This window comes from Rhinatrema bivittatum, chromosome 1 (assembly GCF_901001135.1).
Source record: "Rhinatrema bivittatum chromosome 1, aRhiBiv1.1, whole genome shotgun sequence".
Lineage (NCBI taxonomy): Eukaryota > Metazoa > Chordata > Amphibia > Gymnophiona > Rhinatrematidae > Rhinatrema > Rhinatrema bivittatum.
The window spans coordinates 312,509,386-312,533,339 of NC_042615.1; the positions used below are offsets into that span (position 1 = coordinate 312,509,386).

The 23,954-nt window shown below is 44.6% G+C and overlaps 1 protein-coding gene across 2 annotated transcripts in view; it reads left to right on the forward strand.

The window, feature by feature from the left end:
* Positions 1-23,954, forward strand: part of STPG2 (sperm tail PG-rich repeat containing 2) — a 1,290,079-nt gene that overhangs the window by 119,770 nt on the left and 1,146,355 nt on the right. For both annotated transcript variants that reach the window (XM_029597484.1, XM_029597489.1), the window contains exon 5: positions 1,481-1,645. In XM_029597484.1, the coding sequence (XP_029453344.1) occupies positions 1,481-1,645 (165 nt within the window). The remainder of the gene's footprint in view (positions 1-1,480; positions 1,646-23,954) is intronic.

Below are 23,954 nucleotides of genomic sequence, written 5' to 3' on the forward strand. Positions count from 1 at the left end.
AAATATGCTGATTCAGCAGTAACTAGTTGTCTAATGTAGGGATTCTCAACCCATTCCTCAGGACACACCTAGCCATTCATGTTTTCAGGATCCACAATGAATATGCATGAGATAGATTATACAGTGGAGACAGTACATTCATATTAATCACTGGATATTATGAAAACCTGACTGGATATGTATATACCGAGGAATGAGTTGAAAACCACTGGTCTAATGTAAATTAAGAAATGATGATCTACTTTATTATGTTTTGCAACTGCATTGTAATTAGTTATAATTACACAGTATACTAGATAATAGTTGCCTCTTGAGGCATCCATGTGAGAAACCATAGTACTTTGCATGTTGGTATGAAGGGTGTCGGACTTGGATTGTTATCCTGGACTGGTGACCCCTGGGTGTGCTGTGTAGGTGCAATTCACAGTTCTGGAGAGGCAGGGAAAATGACTACCAGCCTAACAGTGGCACTAAGGGTACACCTCAGAATAAGTGCACCTCCAGCTTTAAGGCCAGCAAAATGTTCTTGGATATCTGGACTGTCGACAGATACAAAGATACAAGTGTAAAAACAAAAAAAAGTTGTTCCAGAAATCACTGTTAGGCTCCAGCTGCCTCCCCCATGTAATCCCCTCACCTCTCAGCCGAAGCGACTCCAGCATAACCTCTGTCAGCAACCTGTTCCAAGGACCTGGGATAGAACTTCTTGTAAATTTGGAAGGCTTTTATAGGCCCCCTAGCCGGGACTTCCTGTGGCACTGGCTGATGCTGTCACATCCTTTTGGGTATATAAGAAAGTCTCATACAACTAGCCAGCAGCTAGGCAACATGTCTCCTGACTAGCTTGCTTCTCAGTGTTCCTAGCTTGTGGTCCTACCTTCTGTTTCCTGTTCCTGCTTCTGTGTTCTAGCTCCTGGTTTGTCAAGTGTCCGCTCCTTCCCCTTTCTCTTGTCTTCTCATGTATCCTGCACCTTTTTCTTCTCCTGCTTGCCCTGCCTTTTCTGCTTGACTTCTTGGACCTGACCTTGGCTTTAGACCTTACTACTGCTGGCTTGCTGCCTACCCTGATCCTGGTTTGTCTCTTGGATTCTGCTTTCTGCTGCCAGCCCTGACCTTGCTTTGTTCTCTGGACTTCCTTGTTTGCCATTGCCTTGACCTGTGCTTGGACCTAGACATTCTCCCTTGCCTTGCCATTGGGACCCGCCTAAGTTCCTCACCAAGGGCTCAACCTGTAGGAATGATGGTTGATATAAGTGAAAGCTCCTGCTAGTCCCATCCAGGCCTTTCTGCCCGTGGTTGGTGTCGGCTCACACAGGTTCACCTGTGTGGCTCAGTCAACCACACCACTGCACAGGGGTCCACAACCTTAACAATCATTTTGTTAACATGCTGTACCAACTGAGGCAATCTTTATCGGAGTTTGACTTAATTGTACTAAAAGTAATATAAGTGACAATAGCAACTTTTCTTGTTCTTCTAGAAATTATTTCGTCAGATAGAGTACAAGCGAAAATCTGAAGCTCCCTCAATCCCTTCTCCTGGACAGGCATATGGTTATGATGAAAATGAAGATGGCACTCTTATTAAACAGCTCCCTCCTTCAAGGGATAACACTTTGGGTCCAGCCTATTATCGATTATTGTTTGTAAGTAATTTCACAAATTACTCTGTGTGTGATTGGGCACACAACATATTTTCACCAGCATGCACAACTATGGGTGGAATTGTGATTTATAAAATTGTTCTTTAAATTAATTTATACATTTATTTGTGTCTTTTAAGAAAACATGTAAGTGAGTTTGAATGTTGTAATCTAAGTCTGAGGTCCTTAACTATCTTTCTCAAGGGGCACAAACAGGTTTGTTTTTCAGGCTGTGCATAATGAGTATCATCATGTATACATTTATACAGTTCTTCTAGATACATGTCAGTCTGCATGTCTGTTCATTCTGAAAACCAGACCATTTTGTAGTCTTCAAGGACCAAAGTTGTAAATCCCAGTCCTATGAAGAAATGGTGGGGGTGCAGAGGGTCCATATTCAAAGGCAGTTAGCTAGGTAACTTGTGAGTTAACCAACTAAATGCTGATTTCTGAATATTTTGGGCACTTAAGTGTTCCAGGGGCGTTCTGGAGCGGAGTTGTCTGGAGTTATCAGTCAACTCTGGTTGTGCCATATAGAGTAGCCCTAAAGTTAGCTGAATAATGGTATTCAACTGTCTTTAAAATGGTTGGGTCTATTCAGTGGTACGGCTGCACCACAGAGTATCCAGCCAAACTTATCAGGATATGATTATCCTGCTAACTTTGCAGGCTGGCTGAATATTGCCTCCAGAGAGCTCAACTTTGAAAACTAACTGCAATACATCATTTGTGCATTTAAGTGGGCCCACAGAGATTTATGCTAGTATTTTATAAACTGTATGGCAGAAGCTGAACATTTTATAAAATACTGTATATTTCTGCCTCACGTTTCAATAGGCTCATATATCTGGAATGCAGGAACATGCATAATTTCTCTTCCCATTTTATAAAAACAGGTATGTATACTTTATATGCATAATAATTGTAATAATTAGCATGTAATAACCCAGAATTAACACAGAGGCAGGAATTTTATAAAATATGCTCCTACTCCTTACTTACTTGCATCTGTAGTTGGCATCATCAGTTTGCTGATACTTCCACCACTTCATTTAAACCCTCACCAGTTCACCTAGATCCTCCAACACTTCACCCTGAACCCCCACCAGTTCTAAAAACTGCAGACAAAAGACAAGTGTGATTTCAACTGCATGAGTCAGTCAGCAGGTGTAAAAATGTACAGACAAGTTCAATAATATATGTGCACATACTGTTTACAAAATAGCAACTTGTGTGTGTTATACTTCTCAACCCTGCCCTAGAAAGCCTTTAAATTGCCCCTTTTTTCAGTGTTAACATTTAAATGTGACACTGCAATTCTCCATCAATGAGGACAGTTGAATTAGCCATGACACATGAGATGTTGTCATCTGTGCTGAACAAACCCTTCTCTTCTAACTCATAGAGCTTTTGCTCTATTGAGCATACATGAGAGATCTTGCGCAGTCGTTGCCTCATGAGCCCCTCAGTCTTTTTTCATCCAAGCTCCTGCACAGACATGTACCCCCCTCTCTCTCTCGCTCACTAATTTTTTTTATAACTCTTAGTTTTTTGATCCTAACTCTTTCAAATTGCCTCGCTACATTGGCATGCCCTCAACAGCACTCTTCAGTGCTGCCTCAAAAAAAAAAAAAAAAAAAAAGATAAAAGTTGTCATACCCAGCTGTAAGAAGGCCACATCCAGCAGCTTCAAAGACTGTGTATGTGGCCAGAAGATGGCTATAACCGGCAGCCACGTCATGTGATATCGGTATCTGAGGCCAGACCACAACACAGCTAATTGTTTCGATTGTGGCCTGTCATCAAGGTCACAGTGGAACAAGGCCTGGAAGATGGATGAACTCTGCAGGTTGGTGAAAATCCAGAGTCATTCCTCTTCAAGGAACAGGACCTCCTTGGGCTTCCTCTGTGCTGAGTTGAGCAGGACCTCCTCCACCATCTGAAGCATGCCCCAGGAATATTCCCCTCCGAGATGACCATGGACCTGCCCCAATTGGAGGTCCATATTCAAAAGCCATTTAGAGGGATAAAGTAATGGTTATCCATCTAAATGGCATACCGGCTGTATTCAGCCCTTATCCAGCTAAATTGTAGCCATGTAACTATTTACCCAGCTAGAATTTAGCCATATAAGATGGCAATGATTATGTTTGGTTTCAAACTGAGTTAGCAAGGATTCGATTTGCCTCCGGTCTAAGCTACTCTGCCGCTTCCTTGCTGCCGCTGGAAGTTCTCTCTGCCCCTCGGGGCCATTCACCACTAACCTGGGTACCCGCTCCTCAGGGGCCCTATACTTTCTTTCAGGTTTATTGAATACAGCTGCCTCTAGTATTTTATTTTCCTTGATCTTATTATCTTTTATTTTCTTCTATTATTCATGTATTTTTTATTCTCCATTTTATTTGTTGTTATTTCGCTCTGTTATCTTTACTATTCATTGTAAAACTCTGTAAACCATTGTGATGGTTCCTGAGCGACGGTATATAAAAGTTATTAAATAAATAAATACAAATATATGAAATGAAAAACAAGACAATAATTATTGAAAAGAAAAAAAGATTGAAAATGTTAAAAAAAAAAATAAGGGGAATGGTTTTTGCTGTTTTGTTTAATAGAGGTTTGAACAAGTTCCTGAAGGAAAAATCCATAAACCATAATTAGCCACACTTGGGAACGCCACCGCTTGTCCTTGGAAGTAAGCAACAAGGGATGATCTACTTTTTGGGATCTGATGGGTATGTCTTACTGACCCGGATTGGGCACTATAGGATATAGGATGCTGGGCTTGATGGACCTTTGGTCTGATTAAGACTGTCACATCCAAACTGTTTGGAGGGTGCAGGCTAGAAATTCTTTAAATAAATAAATAATCTTATATTCTTATACAGACCCAACGAGGCCAATTTTTAGAAGCAAATTTATCCGAGTAAATTTCCATATATAGTATTTTATGGATATTCAGCTGTACTTACCTGGATAAGAGTACTGATAAATATATGCAAATATAGTTAGGATGGCTATTTTTACAACTAGACTTGTGAGCATAAATTTAAGTGGAGAATGTTCAACATGTATGCTCACAGGCAAAAGCTTAGGTCTGTTCCGAGAACGGCCCTCTGTTGATGCCCCTTTTTGTCTGGATAAATTTTGCATGCTCAAAATCTATGTAGTCAATGGGGGCAATTATTTGAACATTGGGTTTTGTGCAGATAACTTGAAAAGTTAGCTGCACTAAGCCTTTCAATATCCACATCAGTATGCCTGTTTTTTACTTGAAGTTTTCATTTTGCACAGTAGGGGGCAGCAGAGTAATTTTAATTAACCAAATCTTGAAGAAATCCTGAAAGTAGAAATACATTGAAAGGGTATTAGATTCCCTCTATGGTTAACAACATGCACTTTAAAACTAGAAAGAATTGCTGAAATAATAATTCTGTATAATAGAACCCTATTATATTAAATTGCTGCATTTGCCTGTAAAACCTATTGTATATCAGGGTTTTCACTATGGAAGGATAGTACAACTTCTCACTAAACAGTGTCCAAAGGATACAAAAATGTCATTGCAAATCTCACACACATGCATTTATATCAAATTTGCCTTATTTTGTTATGCAGTAACTATGAATTGTGTTTCTTTTGGAAGTGTAATTCAATTGTGAAAGAAATAAAAGGACTTAGATATAATGATGCTTCCTTGAAGTGTTGCCCATACATTTCTTTTACAGTTTTAAGCTTTAGATCAATTACAACTACAGTTTTCCTTCACTGAATTAGTTTTGGAGGTAGCAGTACAGCATATAGCAATTCACTACAGAAAGTTTGTTATACAGGATTCTGTTGCATACAGGATTGCTGCAAGGGTATTTAGGTGCCCATGGTGAATCTTTGGTCTTGCCCCAACTGGCAGCAGATTCAGCATGGCACTCCCTCCTTTGGCAGCATTGTCTTTGGTACAGCACTTCTCTCAATCTCTTCCCTCATCCTTTGTCCAGCATCTCCCTCTTTGCCCCCTGCCTAGCATCTCTTCTTCTCCCTCACCCACAACATTCTCCTGCCTCTCCACTCCATGCCTAGCATACCAGATTATCCCAAACTCTTTGCTCTTCTTCCTCAGTGTTAGCACCTCTTTCTCTCCACTCCAAACTCATCTGCCAAGCACTGTCCCTCTCCATCCTGACAACTTCTCAGCCCTTTCTCTCTTTCTTAGAATGCACACTCTCTATTTCTATTCCACCACCCACCCTGCATTCTCTCTTGCCACCCCACTACTCACCCACTACACTCTCTCTCTATTTGCCCCCTCTACACCTGCCCAGTACTCATTTCCCTCTGTTTTTCTCTCCTTTTAATGCAGCAGCTCCAGGCTGTATCTAGTTTTATATGTACAAATAAAGGATTTTTCACTTCCATTTTGGTACACAATTTCTGTCACTTTCATTAGTTTGGTCTTGAAGAATTTGTGGATGCCTATTACTTATGTATTGTCTATTTGATCAATTATACTAAGGATACAGTACCAATTTTCTTCAAGTACTTTTGTAACAACTTCTTTTATGGTTCTCTTATTTTAAATAGTTTACTATTTTGTAACTGGTTTTCTATTTTTTTTTCTATTATTTTATGTCTGAGTGTATTCAACTTTGTGGTTGCAGCATTAGTACTTTTTCTTCTGTTAACAGAAACAGTTCACTTTTTTCAGTAATGAAGTTTTAATAGTTTCTCTTTCATATTGTCATGGCTATCAGTATTAGAATAAATTAAATATTTACCAAGTGGTATGCTAACAACTTTGCATGGTAGCTGAATAATGCAAAACTGCAGAATAAATCAGCTATAATCCATCCCCTAGTTACCACTTCTACCTGGGGAAGAACATTAAAAAAAATACAAAAGTGTATAATTTCCTTTCTGCACTATCCCTGGATTTCCAGACACTTTTCTGTTAAAGGCAATCAGGTGCCCAAAAGAGGAAAAAGAAGCATTAAAATTGTTATGGATAGGGTTGCATTTGAACTTGAATAATATCAGATGCTTAGTTTTAGACTTTTGTCTTTCTAATTCTCACACAACATTCAATTATATTTTCAGTTTAAGCATCACTGCAAAATATATGACTATGAAATCTTACTAAGGATTAGGGATGTGAATTGGGCTTCGGACGATTGAAAATATCGGATGATATTTTCAAAATCATCAGAAATTGGGGGCTCCCCAAAACAATAGGAAAACCCCACGATATTGACTGTGGGGGTTCTCTTATCGTTTTGGGGGAGGGCGGGAAAAACGGCACACAAAAATATCCCCTAAACTCACCCCGACCCTTTAAAACTAATCCCTTAGCTTCCCCCACCCTCCTGCCCCCCCCAAAACATTTTACAGGTACCTGGTGGTCCAGTGGGGGTCCCTGGAGTGATCTCCCACTCCTGGACCGTCGGCTGCCACTAATCAAAATGGCGCCGATGGCCCTTTGCCCTTACCATGTGACAGGATATCCATGCCATTGGCCAGACCCTGTCACATGGTAGGAGCACTGGATGGCCTGCACCATCTTGTGCTCCTACCATGTGACAGGGGCTGACCAATGGCACCAGTAGCCCCTGTGACATAGTAAGGGCAAAGGCTATCGGCGCCATTTTGAATACTGGCAGCCGATGGTCCAAGTGCAGGAGGTCGCTCCCGGATCCCCGCTGGACTTTTGGCAAGTCTTGTGGGGGTCAGGAGGGTCCCCCAAGAATTGCCAAAAGCCCCTGGTGGTCCAGCGGGGGTCCGGGATATGCTAACCTCGGGGAAAGGTAGTAAGAGTTATCGTCGATGCCGGTGTGTCTCAATGCCTATGGGTTGAGCAGCGAGGTGCCTGGAGCTGTGGAGAAACACGTCTTCCTCAGCACATCTCCCCACATGACCCCCCTAATTGTGTGTTGAGTGAAAAATAATTTTCTCCAATTAGTTTTAAATGTGCTACATGCTAACATCATGGAGTGCCCCCTAGTCCTTCTATTGTCCGAAAGAGTAAATAGCTGATTCACATTTACCCATTCTTGACCTCTCATGATTTTAAAGACCTCTGTCATATCCCCCCTCAGCCATCTCTTCTCCAAGCTGAACAGCCCTAACCTCTTTAGTCTTTCCTCATAGGGGAGCAGTTCTGTCGCCCTTCTCTGTACCTTCTCCATCACAACTATATCTTTCTTGAGATGCAGCATCCAGAATTGTACACAGTATACCCAACAACCAAACAAATAGTGGGAAAACTAGGCTGAGAGCCAAACAGCAAGCAACATAGAGGCACCAAAACCCTCATGCTGGTACATAGTAAGCATGGCAGATAGGCATATTAACATCATGACCCCAAGGTGGTATATCAGTAGTTGGCAGGTATGGAAAAGCAAAAGCAGTAAGACCCCTAAGATGGTATAATCTGCTTGGCAGATAGGCAGAGCAATAGCAGAGTCTTATGGTGTGACATTTGGGGCATGGCAGTTGGCATGTAGGAGGCATGGCAGGTAGACAGTAATAGCAGCAAGCAATGATGAATGTAAGAAAGACTCCTAAGCAAAGGATAAGAATTATAGCAGCAAGACAAATTGCTTGAGAGAAGGTTATCTTTCTGTGGAGATAACGGTACAAGAGAATAATCTGTTTACAATATTATTGTTATGATATAAGCTTTTATTTTATTCCTTACTAGAAATTGATCTTATTCCTGGGTGGAACTTTTGGTTTCTTGTAAAGATTTGCTTTCCAATTGAAACTTTGTTCACAATCAGAACATGACGTTTGTCTCTTCTCAGTGTGCCTTTCATGATAATTTGTGAAGTTTACTTTATTAAGAAAACTTTTCCTATATTCTATATATGAACACAGTCTCTTTCCTTTCTTGATTTTCTAGTGTTGCATTAGTTCTCTCTTCATTTTGAAACTTTTACATTTAGAAGATGTAAAAGGTCCCTCCTGTGTATGTGTTTTGCCTGTATTTCTTTCTTCTGACTGAGGGATTTTGTGGACTCACTACCCTAGTATAGCCAGCAAATAAACATGATGGGAGAACCAAACTGGGATTGAAAAGGGGTAGAACAAAATGAAGAACCATAAAACAGGTGAAATGGGAGGAGAAAATGGTATTTTTTTCCACTTTTTTTTGGGGGGGCGGGGGGGAATGACAAAACACACCAGTATGAACAAACAAACAGGGTGGAGAACTAGGCTGAAGAATCATAAAACAGGTGCAGTAGGAGAAGGAACATGTATTTTTTCCTTTTCTCACATTTTTTTCTAGGGATCCAACAAACACCCCTGTATAACCAATAAACTAACAATAGAGAACAGCATGGAGGCATCGAAACTCCCATGCTGATACATATGGTAATTGGCATGGCAGTTAGGCATATTAACAGCATGACCCCAAGGTGGTTTATCAGGGACAAGGCAGGTAGGCAGAGTGGCAGCAGCAAGACCCTTAAGGTGGTTTGAAGGCCATGGCAGGTAGACAGGCAGGGTGGTAGCAGTAAGACCCCTAAGGTTGAATAAGGGGGCAAGGTAGGCTGATCAGTAGTAGCAAGATCCCTAATATGGTATAAGGGAGTATGGCAGGTAGGTAGGCAGAGCAGTAGCAATAAGACCCTAAAGGTGGTATACGGGGGCTTGGCAGGCAGATCAGTAGTAGCAAGACCTCTAAGGTGGTATAAAGGGCATACAGGTAAGCAGGCAGAGTGGTAGCAATGAGATCCCTATGATAGCATATGGCGGCATGGCAGGTAGGCAGATCACTAGCAGTAAGACCCCTAAGGTGGTACATCTGGGACATGGCAAATAGGCAGATCAGAAGCACCCAGACTGAAAATGTGGTATAAGGGGCATTGCAGGTAGGCAGGCAGAGCGGTAGCAGTAAGATCCCTAAGGTGGTATATGGAAACATGGTAGATAGGCAGATTAATATCAGCAAGATCCCTAAAGTGGTATATGAAGGGCAAGACAGGTAAGCAGAATGGCAGCAAGCCTTCAAGGTGCTTTCATTCATCGTGTCACTTGCATGGAAATTCTGGAAACCCAAGCAGAGGCAGATTGGTTTTCAAAAAGACCAGCTTTTTTTAATCAGCTCTCATGTAAGTCTTGAGTGATAAGGGCTCACAGTGTCCCCTGTCATTGAGAAGACACATTCATTGGGCTCTCTGATTGGTGGGCAGCAAAGATATTGCTGAGCCACCTTGGCTCAGTCTGTCAGACAATGGACCTATGTACCCAATATGCCAGTGCATCTGTATCCATGTCCTCAATGGGTTCTGTGAGATAGTGTGTCAAAGATATTTGTGTTGCAATTTTCTTTACTATAGTGAGGTGAGAGTCTCTCTTGCCAGCTGCTTTAGCTATGGTCTGTGCAAGGAGCAATGGTTATTTGCGGCAACAAGGCTTTGGCATATTGAGGTCAGGGAGGGTGCACTCTGCTTGCATTAATCTTTGAGGAGGTGACTGTTTCCTATGCTGCATTCCCATTTTGGCTCTGCCTCTGGCATGCTTGTTCATACATCCTAGTTACCAGCATCTTCATGAATGTGAGATGCTGAGATTGGAGGGTGAGCCTGTCTTTTATCCATAGATCACAAAGTGTGGCAAGCATGTAAGTTTTGTTTTCTGTGAGAGATTTCAATCTGTCTTGCACCTGCTACTGCAAAGAGTCCTCAAACTGTTACACCTCTGCTTCCATTCCTTCTTGCTCATGTAAGCCCTCTAATGCTTCCTCCAGAATATTTACTATAGGGATGACCCCACAAGGGTAGTGCTTCTGGAGCTCTGGTCCTTAATTGCATCCTTGAAGGGCTTCAGGATTTGTACCAGCTGCCTCATCACTACCCAGTCATGATGCCCCATGGGGTAATGCACACCTCCATCTGTTTCCACAGACAGATCATAAATGGGATCTGCTTCTCCACTAATCTCTGTAGCATCATATTAGTGGAATTCCAGTGGGTGCCAACGTCTTGAATCAGATGCTTGTAAGGCATCTGTATTGTTCTTGCTTTTCATGCAGAAGCTGCCCCACTGTTATCTTTCTATGGAAGTGCATGGCTGTTTCTCTGCATTTATCTATCAGCTTCTTAAAAAAATATATTCCCATGGTTCTTGGAGCCTTGCTCTAGGACATCCTTCACTGCCAGGGTCAATGAATTTCTAAAACAATGGATACCCTGAAAGACCCCATCTTCTGTTGCCTTTACCTTATTTGTACCATTGTCTGAGATAATGAAATCTGTGTTTAGATTCCTGGCTCTCCAATCTAGCTGTCAACCTTCAGAATCTCTCTTATAACTGATAGAATATTGACCAGTGTATGGGGGCTATACATAGTGGGGTAGATTTTCAAAGGGGTATGCGCGTAAGATACGCGCGTACCCCCAGAAAACCTACCCCAAACCCCCCCCCCCTGCGCGCGCCGAGCCTATTTTGCATAGGCTCGGCGGCGCGCACAAGCCCCGGGATGCGAGTAAGTCCCGGGGCTTGCATGGAGGGGCGTGTCGGGGGGCATGTCCAGAGTGACGCAGCATTTCGGGGGCGTGTCCGGGGGCATGGTTCCGGCCCGGGGGCATTCCGGGGGCGTGACAGCAGCCCCTGGACCAGCCCCCGGACCGGGATAGAGGTAGGGGGGAGGTTTAGATAGGGCCGGGGGGGTGGTTAGGCAGGGGAAGGAAGGGGAAGGTGGGGGGAGGGCGAAGGAATGGAGGCAGGCTGTGTGGCTCGGCACGCGCAGGCTGCCGATTTTGGGCAGCCTTGCGCGCGCCGACTCCGGATTTTAATGGATATGCGCGGCTACGCGCATATCTATTGAAATCCCGCGTACTCTTGTTCGTGCCTGGTGCGCGAACAAAAGTACGCGTGTGCGCAGATTTATAAAATCTGCCTCCAATTGTGTGTGCAGCAAAGCCCACCTGCATCCTGATACTCTGTCCCCACTAGAGCTGTTGCCTACCCCTGCCTCAGCAAGATCTCACCAGTGTGTTGTCAGGGAGAATTAAATGTGCATAGCATTCATGGTGGTCCAGATATTGCTGGTGAAATGCCTGCTACTTCTCGCTGTTTTAGCCAGCTGTGGCACTGGTTGTACAAATGGGGATGACCTTTCTACTAAATGTAGTCCTGGAGGAGATTTTGTAACTGTAGCAGACACTTAAAACCCATATACTCCACTATCTGCAGGGGCTGGTCATCAAGGACAATCATTTCCCCCATACTCCTTGTTACAACTTTTGATGCTGCCTACCTCTTATCCTGGGACAGTGCTATGGAACACCACCCCATTTCCTTCATGATGAGTTGCTGCTTCAAAAGCATGGCAGGGATCTTTTGAAGCAGCAACCCATCATGACCTGACTGCTGGAAGGGCATTGGGATCAGCTTGGGGCGAAATCTTCCCCTTTCCAAAGTTAGTACTGCCACTCTTCCCTGATACTAATGGTAGTGGTTGCTGTTTCTGTAGATGATGCTTCATGCCAGCATTTATGAGATGCCCCATTTGCTTCCCTTGGCTGATATCTTTTATGCAGCAAATACTCTGATACACAAGTCCTCCCTCACTTTAAAGTGCTTCCAGATCAGGGATTTCTTCTGTGATCCATTCTCTATATCCTTCGGAGCTCATGCTGGCACTGGAGTTGAAGTAGAGGGTGGACCCTGAGAAAATGCCTGGGGCATCACTTATACTTTCTGTCTGCGCTGCCTGCTTTTCATCACCATCCTGTTTCCTGTACCCCCGTGAATGAAATGAAGGCTAAGATTATACTAACTAATCCTCTCAAACTTTCTTTAGCTAATAGTTTTTCAATTTGTGAATCAGGGAATCCCATACAAGATTATTCCTCAGAATCAGTTGATGCAAATACTGCCTTCACTGCCTCAGTAGTAGTAATTAATAAAGGGGCGGATTTTCAGACTCCGCGAATAGGCCTACTTTTGTTTGCGCTCCAGGCGCAAACAAAAGTACGCCGGATTTTAGTAGATACGCGCAGCCTACCCCCGTTCCCTCCAAGGGAACGGGGGTAGGCTGCGCAGGAAGAGGGAACTTCCTTTTGCCCTCCCCTCACCTTCCCCTCCCTTCCCCTACCTAACCCACCTACCCGGCCCTGTCTAAGCCCCCCCCCTTACCTTTGTCGGGGGATTTACGCCTCCCGCGCATCAGCGGGCCTCCTGCGCGCCGGGACGCGACCTGGGGGCGGGTCCGGAGGGCGCGGCCACGCCCCCGGGCCGCCCGGGCCGTAGCCACGCCCCCGGGCCCGCCCCCGGAACGCTCCCGACACGCCCCGAAAACGCAGCGCGGTTCGGGCCCGCCCCCGACACGCCCCCTCCGAAAACCCCGGGACTTACGTGAGTCCCGGGGCTCTGCGCGCGCCGGTAGGCCTATGTAAAATGTAGGCCTATGTAAAATAGGCTTACCGGCGCGCAGGGCCCTGCTCGCCTAAATCCGCCCGGTTTTGGGCGGATTTAGGCGAGCAGGGCTCTGAAAATCCGCCCCAAAGAGCACACTAATGGTTTGGGACATTTTGCTTCTCCTTCCCCTGCTGCCCTGCTATTGCCTGCCTTGGATGGCTCTCCCACATTGTCTTGTGTTCCAGAAGAACAGGGAGAGGAACAGATAGTGGTGGCACATCCTCTCCATATTTCATTTACGTCTGGCTTGAGCTATCTTCCTCTCTTTTCATTCGGGACTTGAAAAAATCCCTTGTCAATTTCGATATGGTACTGTTTTTCTTGTTCCTTTCCCTGCCAACCCTTTCAGCATTCCCTTCTATCTCCTTTCCTGACACAATAGAATTTGGTCAAGTTATTGCATTGCATGCTTGGAGTTTGGTTGTTACAAATAATTTTTTATTTATTGGTAAAGTAACTGTTCCTTCACTTACGGTACCATTCGCACAAAGGTGAATGGGTTACACAGCCTGGATTGCAAGAGAACCTTAGCAACTCCTCATCTCTTTTGACAAGAACAGAATAGGAGTTGTGGCTGGCAGATTGCATTTTATTCTGCTATTCTCAGGCAGGACTGCAGCTTGGGGCCCATGTTAAGGCTCATTCTGTCAGAGCCATGGCAACTTCAGTGGCCCACTTGAGAGCGGTCCCCTTGCCCAAGATCTGCAAGGCTGCGATGTGGAGTTCCCTCCACACTTTTGCCTCGCACTACTGTCTGGACAGGGATGGCCAATGTGATAACAGTTTCAACCAGTCTGCCCTCTGGAAACTCTTTCAGCTGTAAAAACCAACTCTTTCTGCCTAAGGTCCCTTTTTCGGGTTCAGGCTGTCTCCCTCTGTTACCAACAGCATCACTGTTGTTGAGCCCACCTTGTTAAGTGTCTGTTGGTCGTGAATCCCTGTAGCAAGAGATTCACCCATGTGTGAGGACTACCTTCCTGCTTGTCCTAGGAGAAAGCCGAGTTGCTTATCTGTAATAGATGTTCTCTTAGGACAGCAGGATGTTATTCCTCACGAAACCCACCCACCACCCTGTGGCGTTGGGTTTTCTTATGGTTATTATTTTATTTTTTGTAATTCTATGTTACGAGACTGAAGAGAGACCCCATGTGGATAGTGACATGCTGGGCATGCTCAGTGTGCCAGACAAAGTTTGTAAAAATTTTGACTTAAGTTTTCCATACTGGGCTCCATCTGATCTTACCTGTTACAGGTAAGCAACTCTGTTTCCCCAACATCCTCTTCAATAAACACTGAAGCAAAGAATTTGTTTAGTCTTTCCACAATGGCCTTATCTTTCCTAAGTGCCCCTTTAACCCCTCGATTATCTAACAGTCCAACTGACTCCCTCGCAGTCTTTCTGCTTTGGATATATTTTAAAAAGTTTTTATTATGAGTTTTTGCCTTTATGGTCAACTTCTTTTCAAATTCTCTCTTAGCCTGCCTTATCAATGTCTTACATTTAACTTACCAAGGCTTATGCTCTATCCTGTTTTCCTCTGATGGATCCTTCTTACAGTTTTTGAATGAAGATCTTTTGGCTAAAATAGCCTCTTTCACCTCACTTTTTTTTAAACTCTTTATCATTTTTTAATATTTAAAAGCTTTTCACATTTAAACAAAACATTCAGGACCGGATTTTATAAATTAGCTTGAGCGCGTACTTTTGTTCACGCGATTTTAATAGATACACGCGTATCCATTAAAATCCAGGGTCGGCGCACGCAAGGCTGCCCAAAATCGGCAGCCTGCGCGCGCCGAGCCGCGCAGCCTGCCTCCGTTCCCTCTGAGGCCGCTCCGAAATTGGAGCGGCCTCAGAGGGAACTTTCCTTCCACCCCCCCCGCACCTTCCCTTCCCTTCCCCTACCTAACCCACCCCCCCGGCCCTATCTAACCCCCCCCACCTTTGTCGGCAAAGTTATGCCTGCTGGAAGCAGGCGTAACATTGCGCACGCCGGCCGGCTGCCCCGCTCCATGTTCCGTTCCCGGGGGCTGGTCTGGAGGCCGCGGCCACGCCCCGGAATGCCCCCGGGCCGAAACCACGCCCGCGGCGCTGCCCCCTAAACATCGTGTCACGCGCAACATGCCCCCAAAATGCCGCGTCACTCCGGGTACACCCCCAACACGCCCCGACATGCCCCTCCATGCAAACCCCGGGACTTACGCACGTCCCAGGGCTTGCGCGCGCCACCGAGCCTATGCATAATAGGCTCGGCGCGCGCAGGGGGGGTTTGGGGTAGGTTTTCGGGGGGTATGCGCGTATCCCTTTGAAAATCTACCCGTCAGCTTTTAACAAAACTGTACAATGTAAACCTTCTGCAATTTCCCTTCCCCCCATTCCCTTCCCTCCCTTTAGTCTTTTCTTCTGAAGCCGGAACTTTGTCTCCTACAGCTAGCCTCCAAGAATAGTATGGAGAACTATAATAATATTGTTAGTCCAGACTCACAAAAGGTTAACTAAAGTCATTAAACAAGTATCTCAGCTTTTCCCTCACTTTTTCAAGGCAAAGGGCCGGATTTTAAATGCCCTGCGCGCGTAAATCTGGCCGCCGGCGCGCGCAGAGCCCCAGGACGCGCATAAGTCCCAGGGCTTCGTAAAAGGGGCGTGTCGGGGGTGTGTCGGGGGCGTTCCGGGAATGACGCTGCGTTTCAGGGACGTGATGCGGCATTTCGGGGGTGGGCCCGGGGGCGTGGCGCCGGCCCGAGGGCGTGGTCGAGGCCTCCGGACCAGCCCCCGGGTCGGGTGATGGCGCGCCAGCAGCCCGCTGGCGCGCGCAGATTTACGTCTGCTTTCAGCAGGCGTAAATCTGCCAACAAAGGTAAGGGGATGGTTTAGATAGGGCCAGGGGGGTGGGTTAGGTAGGGGAAGGGAGGGGAGGGTTGGGGGAGGGTGAAGGAACAGGCAGCGCGCGCTGGGCTCGGCGCACGCAGGTTGCACAAATTTGCACCCCCTTGCGCGCGCCGACCCCGGATTTTATAAGATACGCCCGGCTACGCGCGTATCTTATAACATCCAGCGTACTTTTGTTTGCGCTCGCGCAAAATTATAGAATCCACCCAAAAGAGCACACTGCATGCTTTAGCATTCAGAGACAAAAGATATGCATACTATATTTCCAGAAAAAAATCATATTTGGAAGATGAGGAGCAGCAAGCTGAAAACTGCTCATACACCACCATCTTATGCAGCTTTAGCTTCCAGTGTGTGAAGGTCGGCTTCTCTGTGATTCAACAATCCAAAATCATCTTCTTAGCCAACAAGAATGCTTTCTACAGGAATAAGTTGATATGAATCAGCGCTGCCTGCGGGTTCCCCTGCGAGCAGGCCACTTACCCTCGCTGCCTGTCTTCGCCGAAGCGGCAGGACGCCGCCGTCGGCCTGCCCACGCAGCCCGGAGACCGCCTGCATCTCTCCTCCGTTCTGCGGCCAGAGCTGCGGTCTCCCTCGGGCCTGGGAGTGCCCCCGTCATCATCCACATCTTCGCGGCTGGAGGCCGCAAAAGCCCCGGGCTGGAGTAGAGGCAGGAGCTGCTCCCGGGGCCTCTGGCAGCGCCTGGAGCCGCTGCTCACGTTGGAGCCTGTTCCCAGGCTCAGCCCTGCCTCTTCTGGTGTCTGACTCACAGATGCTGTGCAGGCCGCTGGCCATGGTCCTGCACAGCCTCTGCTTCCTGCTACTAGGCTCGCGGCCACGTCTCTTTGCAATATTTAAAGGGCCAGACACAGGAAGTGTCTGGGCTCCACCTTGATGACTGTTTCCTGCTCAGCCCTTTAAAGGGCTGCTCCGTCTGTTGTTCCTGGCCTTGCATCGTCGTGGAGTCTTCGCTCTGGAGGCTCCGGCCTGCCAGAGTCCATGTAAGGTCTTCCAGTCTTCTAGGAGCTCCTTGTTTCGTCCAGCTGTTCCATGTCCAAGTCTTCTTGCCTGAGGTCCATGTCCAGGTGTCTTCGTGATCTCCTTCATCCTGGTGTTCCTGCCTTCCGTGATGTTCCTTCCTACTCCATGCCTCGTCTTCGCTCTCGAGCCTTCTGGTCCGGTAGGCCGGGGGTCCCTCAGATGCAGTACTCCTGGGTGGACTAGCCTGCCGGGGGACGGTTGTCCTGTGCTCCTGAGCCGTCAAGTCCTGGATGTGTGTTCCTGTGCTGTCCCGCTCCTGTCGTGGTCTGTGACCAGTCTGCCAGGGCTGTGTAGGGCGCGTACTGGGACAGGGCGGTCCATGACTCAGTCCCGTGGGTGGCCTGAGTAGGGCGCCCTGAGAGACAGTGCCAATGTCCATGCCTTGTGTTGCCTTTTGGATGTCAAGAGTCTCGTCCCTGGATGCCATTGCATCAGCCATGTGTCTTCGTCCCTGGATGCCGTTGCATCAGCCATGTGCCTTCGTCCCTGGATGCCGTTGCATCAGCCATGTGACTTCGTCCCTGGATGCCGTTGCATCAGCCACGTGTCTTCGTCTGGATGCCATCGCATCACTCCATAGTCATGTCTTCATGTCAAGGCCCATCTGCCCTCAACCTCAGGCCAGACCTGCTGCTCCATGCTGCTCGCAGCAGGTCCGAAAGGGCCCGGAATGGTCGGAGGACCATTCACCTTCCATCATCCTCGGATGTTGGCCATGGGAGCTTGCCGGCCTGGTCGAGGGCAGATTGTTCAGCCACGCGGGGCCACCGTCAACCCTTGGCTCGGTCCGGAAGGTCTGGGTCAGGCTGAGGCCCATGGGCACACTAAACCACCAGTACATAACATAAGTGTTGGGGATTTGTGGAAGGGGAATATAATACCTCCAAACAATTAAACAGATGAGGGAAGAAAAGCAAACCAATTTTTCTAAATATACCAGAATGACCTTATTTCCGACAATCCCAAAAATAATGAAAGAGGGTACCTGGAGCAAGTGAACATTTTATTCATTTATCAGTAGGCACCAAGTGAGCTTTAAAGGCCCAGACAGAAGAGACATACAGATGATGTAGAAATTTAAAACTGGTTTCTCTACATAACACATTTTCAGAAAGAGTATTGATACTCAGAAAAGAGGTTTTTAGAATTGTATAAGACATAGAGGCATCTAACTCCTGATTCCAACTTGAAACCAACTCTTGCAGCGATGACTGCTGCTTAATACCTTTAAGAGCTTTGGTCAATGAAGCACAGGATATTCTTTGCCCAAGGCACACCTGAAAAAACTGAGTTATCTGATTTACACCAGGCCTATAAAAAAAACCCATTGGTGAAAACATATCTGACCCACAGAACCAATCCCATACATGATGGAGTAGGCAGGCAAGATTATAGGTCTGCAAGTTAGGGCAATCCAGCTCCCCTTCTGCACAAGATAACTGCAGTTTACTTAGAGCCAAGCATGCCCTCCTACCCCGCAATATAAATTTCCCTAGGGCGTTTTCTAAGTCCGCTATAATTTTACGCTTAACCTAGACAGATAACATTTGTAGCACGTATAACCACTTAGGAAGTTCTGTCATCTTAAATGAATCTTTCCACTAATTGAGAGGGGCAACGACTGCCACTCCTCCAATTTCCTTTTGGTCTTTGAAAATAGAGGCAATATATTGTGATTATATAGATTCAAAGTGTCAGCCAGAATTTTAACCCCTAAATATTTCATCTCTTCAGCTTCCAACCATATCAGGAACAATCCTGGCCACTGGTCTTTCAAGGACCCAGTGGCATTCAATGCCTCCGATTTGTCAAGATTAATTTTTAGGCCCTAGAATCTACCAAATAGTTTCTGCAGATCCATCATTGACTGCAGCAAATGTATGGGATCCATCAAAAAGACTAGGACATTGTCCACAAAGGCTGCTATTTTAAAACGTTCCCCATCTTTCTCAAAGTCCCATATTCCAGGGATTTCTCTATCTTCTGCAATAAAGGGTCCAAGGAAAGAATATATAACAGTAGCGAAAGCGGGCATCCCTGTCTCATGTCCCTTTTTAGCTCAAATTCTTGTGACATATAACCATTTGCCACAATAATCGAGCAAGGTTCCTGATATAGCAAAGAAATATTTCATACAATGTCACCTTCAAACCCACATCTATGAAGAACTGAAAAGAAATATTTCCATACCATCTGGTCAAATGCCTTTTTGGCATCGAACCCTACCACCAACGCCTGTGTCAAAGATTATTTACATTGTACCGATGCGTCCATAGTGTCATGATATGTTTACTTGCCATCCTACCCTTCACAAAGCCCACTTGATTCAAGGAGATCAAGGAAAGTAAGACTATATGTAATCTGTTGGCAATGATTTTAGCAAAACGTTTTTAATCAAAATTCAAGAGGGATATGGGCCTGTATGAAGCTGGCTGACATGGATCCTTTTCCCTCTTTGGTAATACAGTGATATAAGCCCTTTTAGCTTCTTTAGGAAAGGAGTCCTTAATTAATGTCTCAGTAAAAAAGTCCTTCAATATATCCCCAATATTCTCACCCAGTATCTTATAGAAATCTGCATTGAAACCATCTGGTCCCGAGTCCTTATGTAATGGACTAGTCTTGATACCTTCCAGAATGTCCTGAGTATTGGTCTATTTAACCAAGAAGGTTGATGTTCAGTAACCTTGGGTAAAATGATCCCTTGAAAAAATAGCTCTTCTGCATTTCTGGCCACCTCATCACTATCATCATGATAGAGTTGAGCATAAAAAGCCTGAAGAAGTTTACAAATCTCTTCCACAGATGTCTTCCATACCCCACAATGATCTTTCAAGACTTCAATGTAATTTTGCCCATTCCTAATTCTCATTAAGTTAGCCAAAAGTTTTCCAGCTTTATTACCAAAGCAGTATAATTTATGAGAAGTATAAAGCAAATTCTTTGTTGTGTTTTGGTGTAAATTGCAATTTAAAGAATATAGAGTCTCCCTATAGTATTGCTTGTTAGCCACTGAGGAGTATGCTGTAAACTGTTTCCTTGGCTTTTTGAAATTCCCTCTCTAGCTCCACTATGCATCTATTAAGCAGTTTAGCCTTTCTGATCTGATAGACAGTGATCTCTCCCCACATTACAGCCTTCCCAGCTTCCCAAAATAATAAGGGGGTCCGCTTTATGTATGGAGTTATTGTCCACATACTCTTTCCATTTATCTTTAAGATAAACCTGAAAATCACAATCCCCAGTAAGGTGAGTAGGGAACCTCCATCGCCTTTGTCCCACTGTTGGGCCCCCTAATTGGCCATCAAGCCAAATCATAGAATGATCTGAGAATTCAGTGGGCCCTTTGTCTGCTCTAATCACCTTAGAAAAACTAGTCGCTGAGAACAATATATAGTTGATACACAACATTACATATGTGCCCTGGAGACGTACGTAAAAGCTTTTTCTGTGGGATGTAAAATCCTCCAAAGATCCAATAATTGTAAATGTTTACAAATAAAAGGAACCCCCTTATTTTTCCACAATTTGGGTATAGACACCTGAGAAGATCTATCCACTGTAGGATCTACAACACAATTTAAATCCCCAGCAATTATCAAGATATATTGTACTTGTACTAGCAAAGTTCTCACCAAGTCCTCTAAGAAAGTATGAATATATACATTTGGAGCATATACACTGCACAGTGTGATAGTCTGGCCATACAGCTTCCCAATAACAATTACAAATTGTCCCTCTTTATCTGTGTGGGTAGAGTAATGTTCAAAGGCCACTTGTTTACCCATAAGGACTTTGACCCCCTCCTTTCCTATTCACAGACGAGGACTGGAACACATTGCCCACTCAATCCCTAACTAATTTATCATGCTTTTGGTCATTTAGATGTATTTCCTGTAAAATGCAATCTTGGCCTTATGCTTATGGAGCGATGTTAATAACTTTGCCTGCTTCACTGGAGAGCCTAACCCAGCTATGTTCCAATGATATTATTCTCAAATTATCAACCATACATTATCCAAAAAAAAAAAAGCTTTTCACTGCACAGCCACTCCACACAGAAGTGGCGTCAGTTCCCGCCCACCCCCCACAAGCCTAGAAGACCAACACTCTCTGGAGTTGTTCCCCACCATTCCATAGAGGTCCCATCTATAAAGCTCCATCTGGAAACTGTTGTCTGAAAATCTAGCACTCCCTCTGCGCCCCAACCCACCCCTACCCTCCTCCCAACTCCCTAACCCCATCAATAAACATTACCTGTTCTCCTAGTGAGAACATGAGGTACGGAAATGTGTGTGGGTACCTCTCCTTCAAAGAAAATTCAACAATTATAGGTTCCAATTAAGATTTCTACAGGCAGAACCATATCATAGTGCCCATTTTCAATCTTTAAGTGTGGGGACAGACAGGCATGGAACAAGTACATAAAACTAAAAACAGTAAAATATAACCTGCAGAGTGACTTTAACGTCCTAATAATGTTGCAATCAGAATCCCATCCTGTCCATAAGGTTGCAGTAAAACATAACTCCAGTGCGGATTCTGTCTATATACTGAAGAGTGAAAACTGTCCACTATATTCCACCACTGGTGCGGCAGCCAACCACCAAGTAAACTTAGCCAGGACACTTCAGATCCAGGCTAAAGATTCACGCATCACTGGGTCTGCAGTTTCCACCCGCCGCTACAAAGGAGGCCCACAACCATTTCGGGCTATATCCATTCCCTGACCATCTCTGTCATGATCTTAAGGCTGTCCCTTGCCATTTTGCAAACAAAAATCAGACATCAAGGTTTGCTCAGAAGTGGCTTTAAGCATTAAAAATAAACTACTGACGCGGCCTGAGATGGTTTGTTCTCATGTCCTCATAGTGGCTATATATGGCATTCACCTGCCAACACACAGTAGTGAACATTGTTGTCCTCCGGCATGCGGAGCCATCTTAACTTTGGTGAAACCTATAACTTTATTGCGATCCAGAGGCAGCTCAACATAGCATAATGTCTCTTCACTGTAGGAAACTCACCTCTCAAAACCAATCACAGTTTATTAAGAAACTGGCGAGCTTTTTCAATGTCCTCAAATACTTGGGATCCCCCATTATGCCAAACACGCAGGCGAGCAGGATATCGTAAGGCAAACTTAATTTTCCGTTGCACCAATACAGAACAAGCAGGGCTAAATTCCTTCTTCTTTGCCAATACATTAGCCGAATAATCCTGAAATAGCTTTATAAATTTTTCTTTGTATTTGACCTCCCACAGCTGATGAAATTTCTGCATCACATCCTGCTTGTGAGCAAAATTAAGTATTTTAGCTAGGGTGATTTGTGGTCTGCTCTCCCCATCTCTCTTGGCCCCCAAGCAGTGTGTTCACTCTATTTTTGTAGATCTGGCATATTGAAGGCCTCTGGGATCCAAGCCTCTAAAATGCTAGCGAGATTAGCTTCTTCGACATTCTCTGGGAGACCGATGAACCTTATATTGTTTTCTGCGTGAGCAGTTCTCCATGTCGTCAATCTTGTCTGCATGGAAGTGGAGTTGGTTTTTGAGGTTGCTAATTCTGCCTTGAAATGCCTGTGTTTCATCTTCTACCATTGCTATCCTCCCCTCCACATTTTCTAAATGGGAACTACAGTCTGACATTGTTGTTTTTAGATCTGCTATCTGGTCTGAAATAGCTGAAAGTTTATCATTTAAGGCAGCTACGACTGCAGTTCTTAATTCAGCGACCAAGTCTTGCGAGAGAGCCAGATGTGGAGCTCCTCCTGCAGCAGTGACCATTTTTCTGCTTACCTCATCAGGTTTTTCTTTATCTTTTTTAGCCCCTTTGGTCTAGGCGATTTTTGCATAAATATATCTATTGACATAAATACTCCCACCTGGTGTACTTCAGAACCAGCTTTTGAGTGCAGAAAGGAAGGACTTCAGGCGATTTGAAGGGGAGGCACCCAGAGCTCTGAGCACTTACCCCATCATGTGACCTGAGGACTCTTTATTTATCATTTTTAAATGTTAACAAGTTAAATCAATTTTGCAAGAAATAGTACATTAGAGATCAAAATATATAAGAAAGGGAAAAAATACATAGAGGAAATATATGATCTCAAAGTACCTTGTCAGACCACAAAAGGAAAGGGAGATCCAATAGAAATTAAGAGAGATATAATCAAAAAAGGTAAAATAAAAATAACCCCCCAAAAAACCTGTCAAATCCTAAGGAAAAGAATCTTCAAAATATTAAGGCGCCATATATCACCGAGATTCTTAGCTGGATGTTAAAGGTTCAGTATCCTGTCTGCATTTATCATTAAGAAAAACATTTAATTGGGAGGGATCAAATAAAATATATTTAACTCCCTGAAATTCAACAACACATTTACAGGGAAAATACAACCAAAACAGAGCCCCCAAATTCAAATCTGCAGGATGCATAAGCAAAAAATGTTTCCACCTAGTTTGAGTTGAGAAACATCTGGAAAAGTACGGATCTTGAATCCTAAAAAGGAATTTTCTCTCATGAAAAAACAACTTCAGGATAAAGTCCTGATCAGAATGCAGAGCAAAAGTAACAAGTAGAGTGGAAGAAACAACATATTCATCCGCCGATCTTTCAAGAAAAGAGGAAAGATTGAGGAATCTGATAAATCAGTATCTCTCACTTGAACAGCTTTTGGATTTGCAGGAACATAATAACCTTTTGAAATTGGAGGAAGCAAACTTTCCTTGATTGATAAATTTTCCAAGAAATATCTATGTAACATCTCCACAGGGTAATGAACATTTTCTTAGGAAAGTTAATAATCCTAATGTTCCGACGACGAACTACATTTTTAAGATTTTCAAGCTTATTTTGTAAAAACATATGTCCAACCGAAACAGTTTCAACAGATTTCTTCAGAGCTGTCTCTTTGGTCTTCCAAGAAGCCACTGTTGACAAAATTTCAATTAGTTGGGAATGAG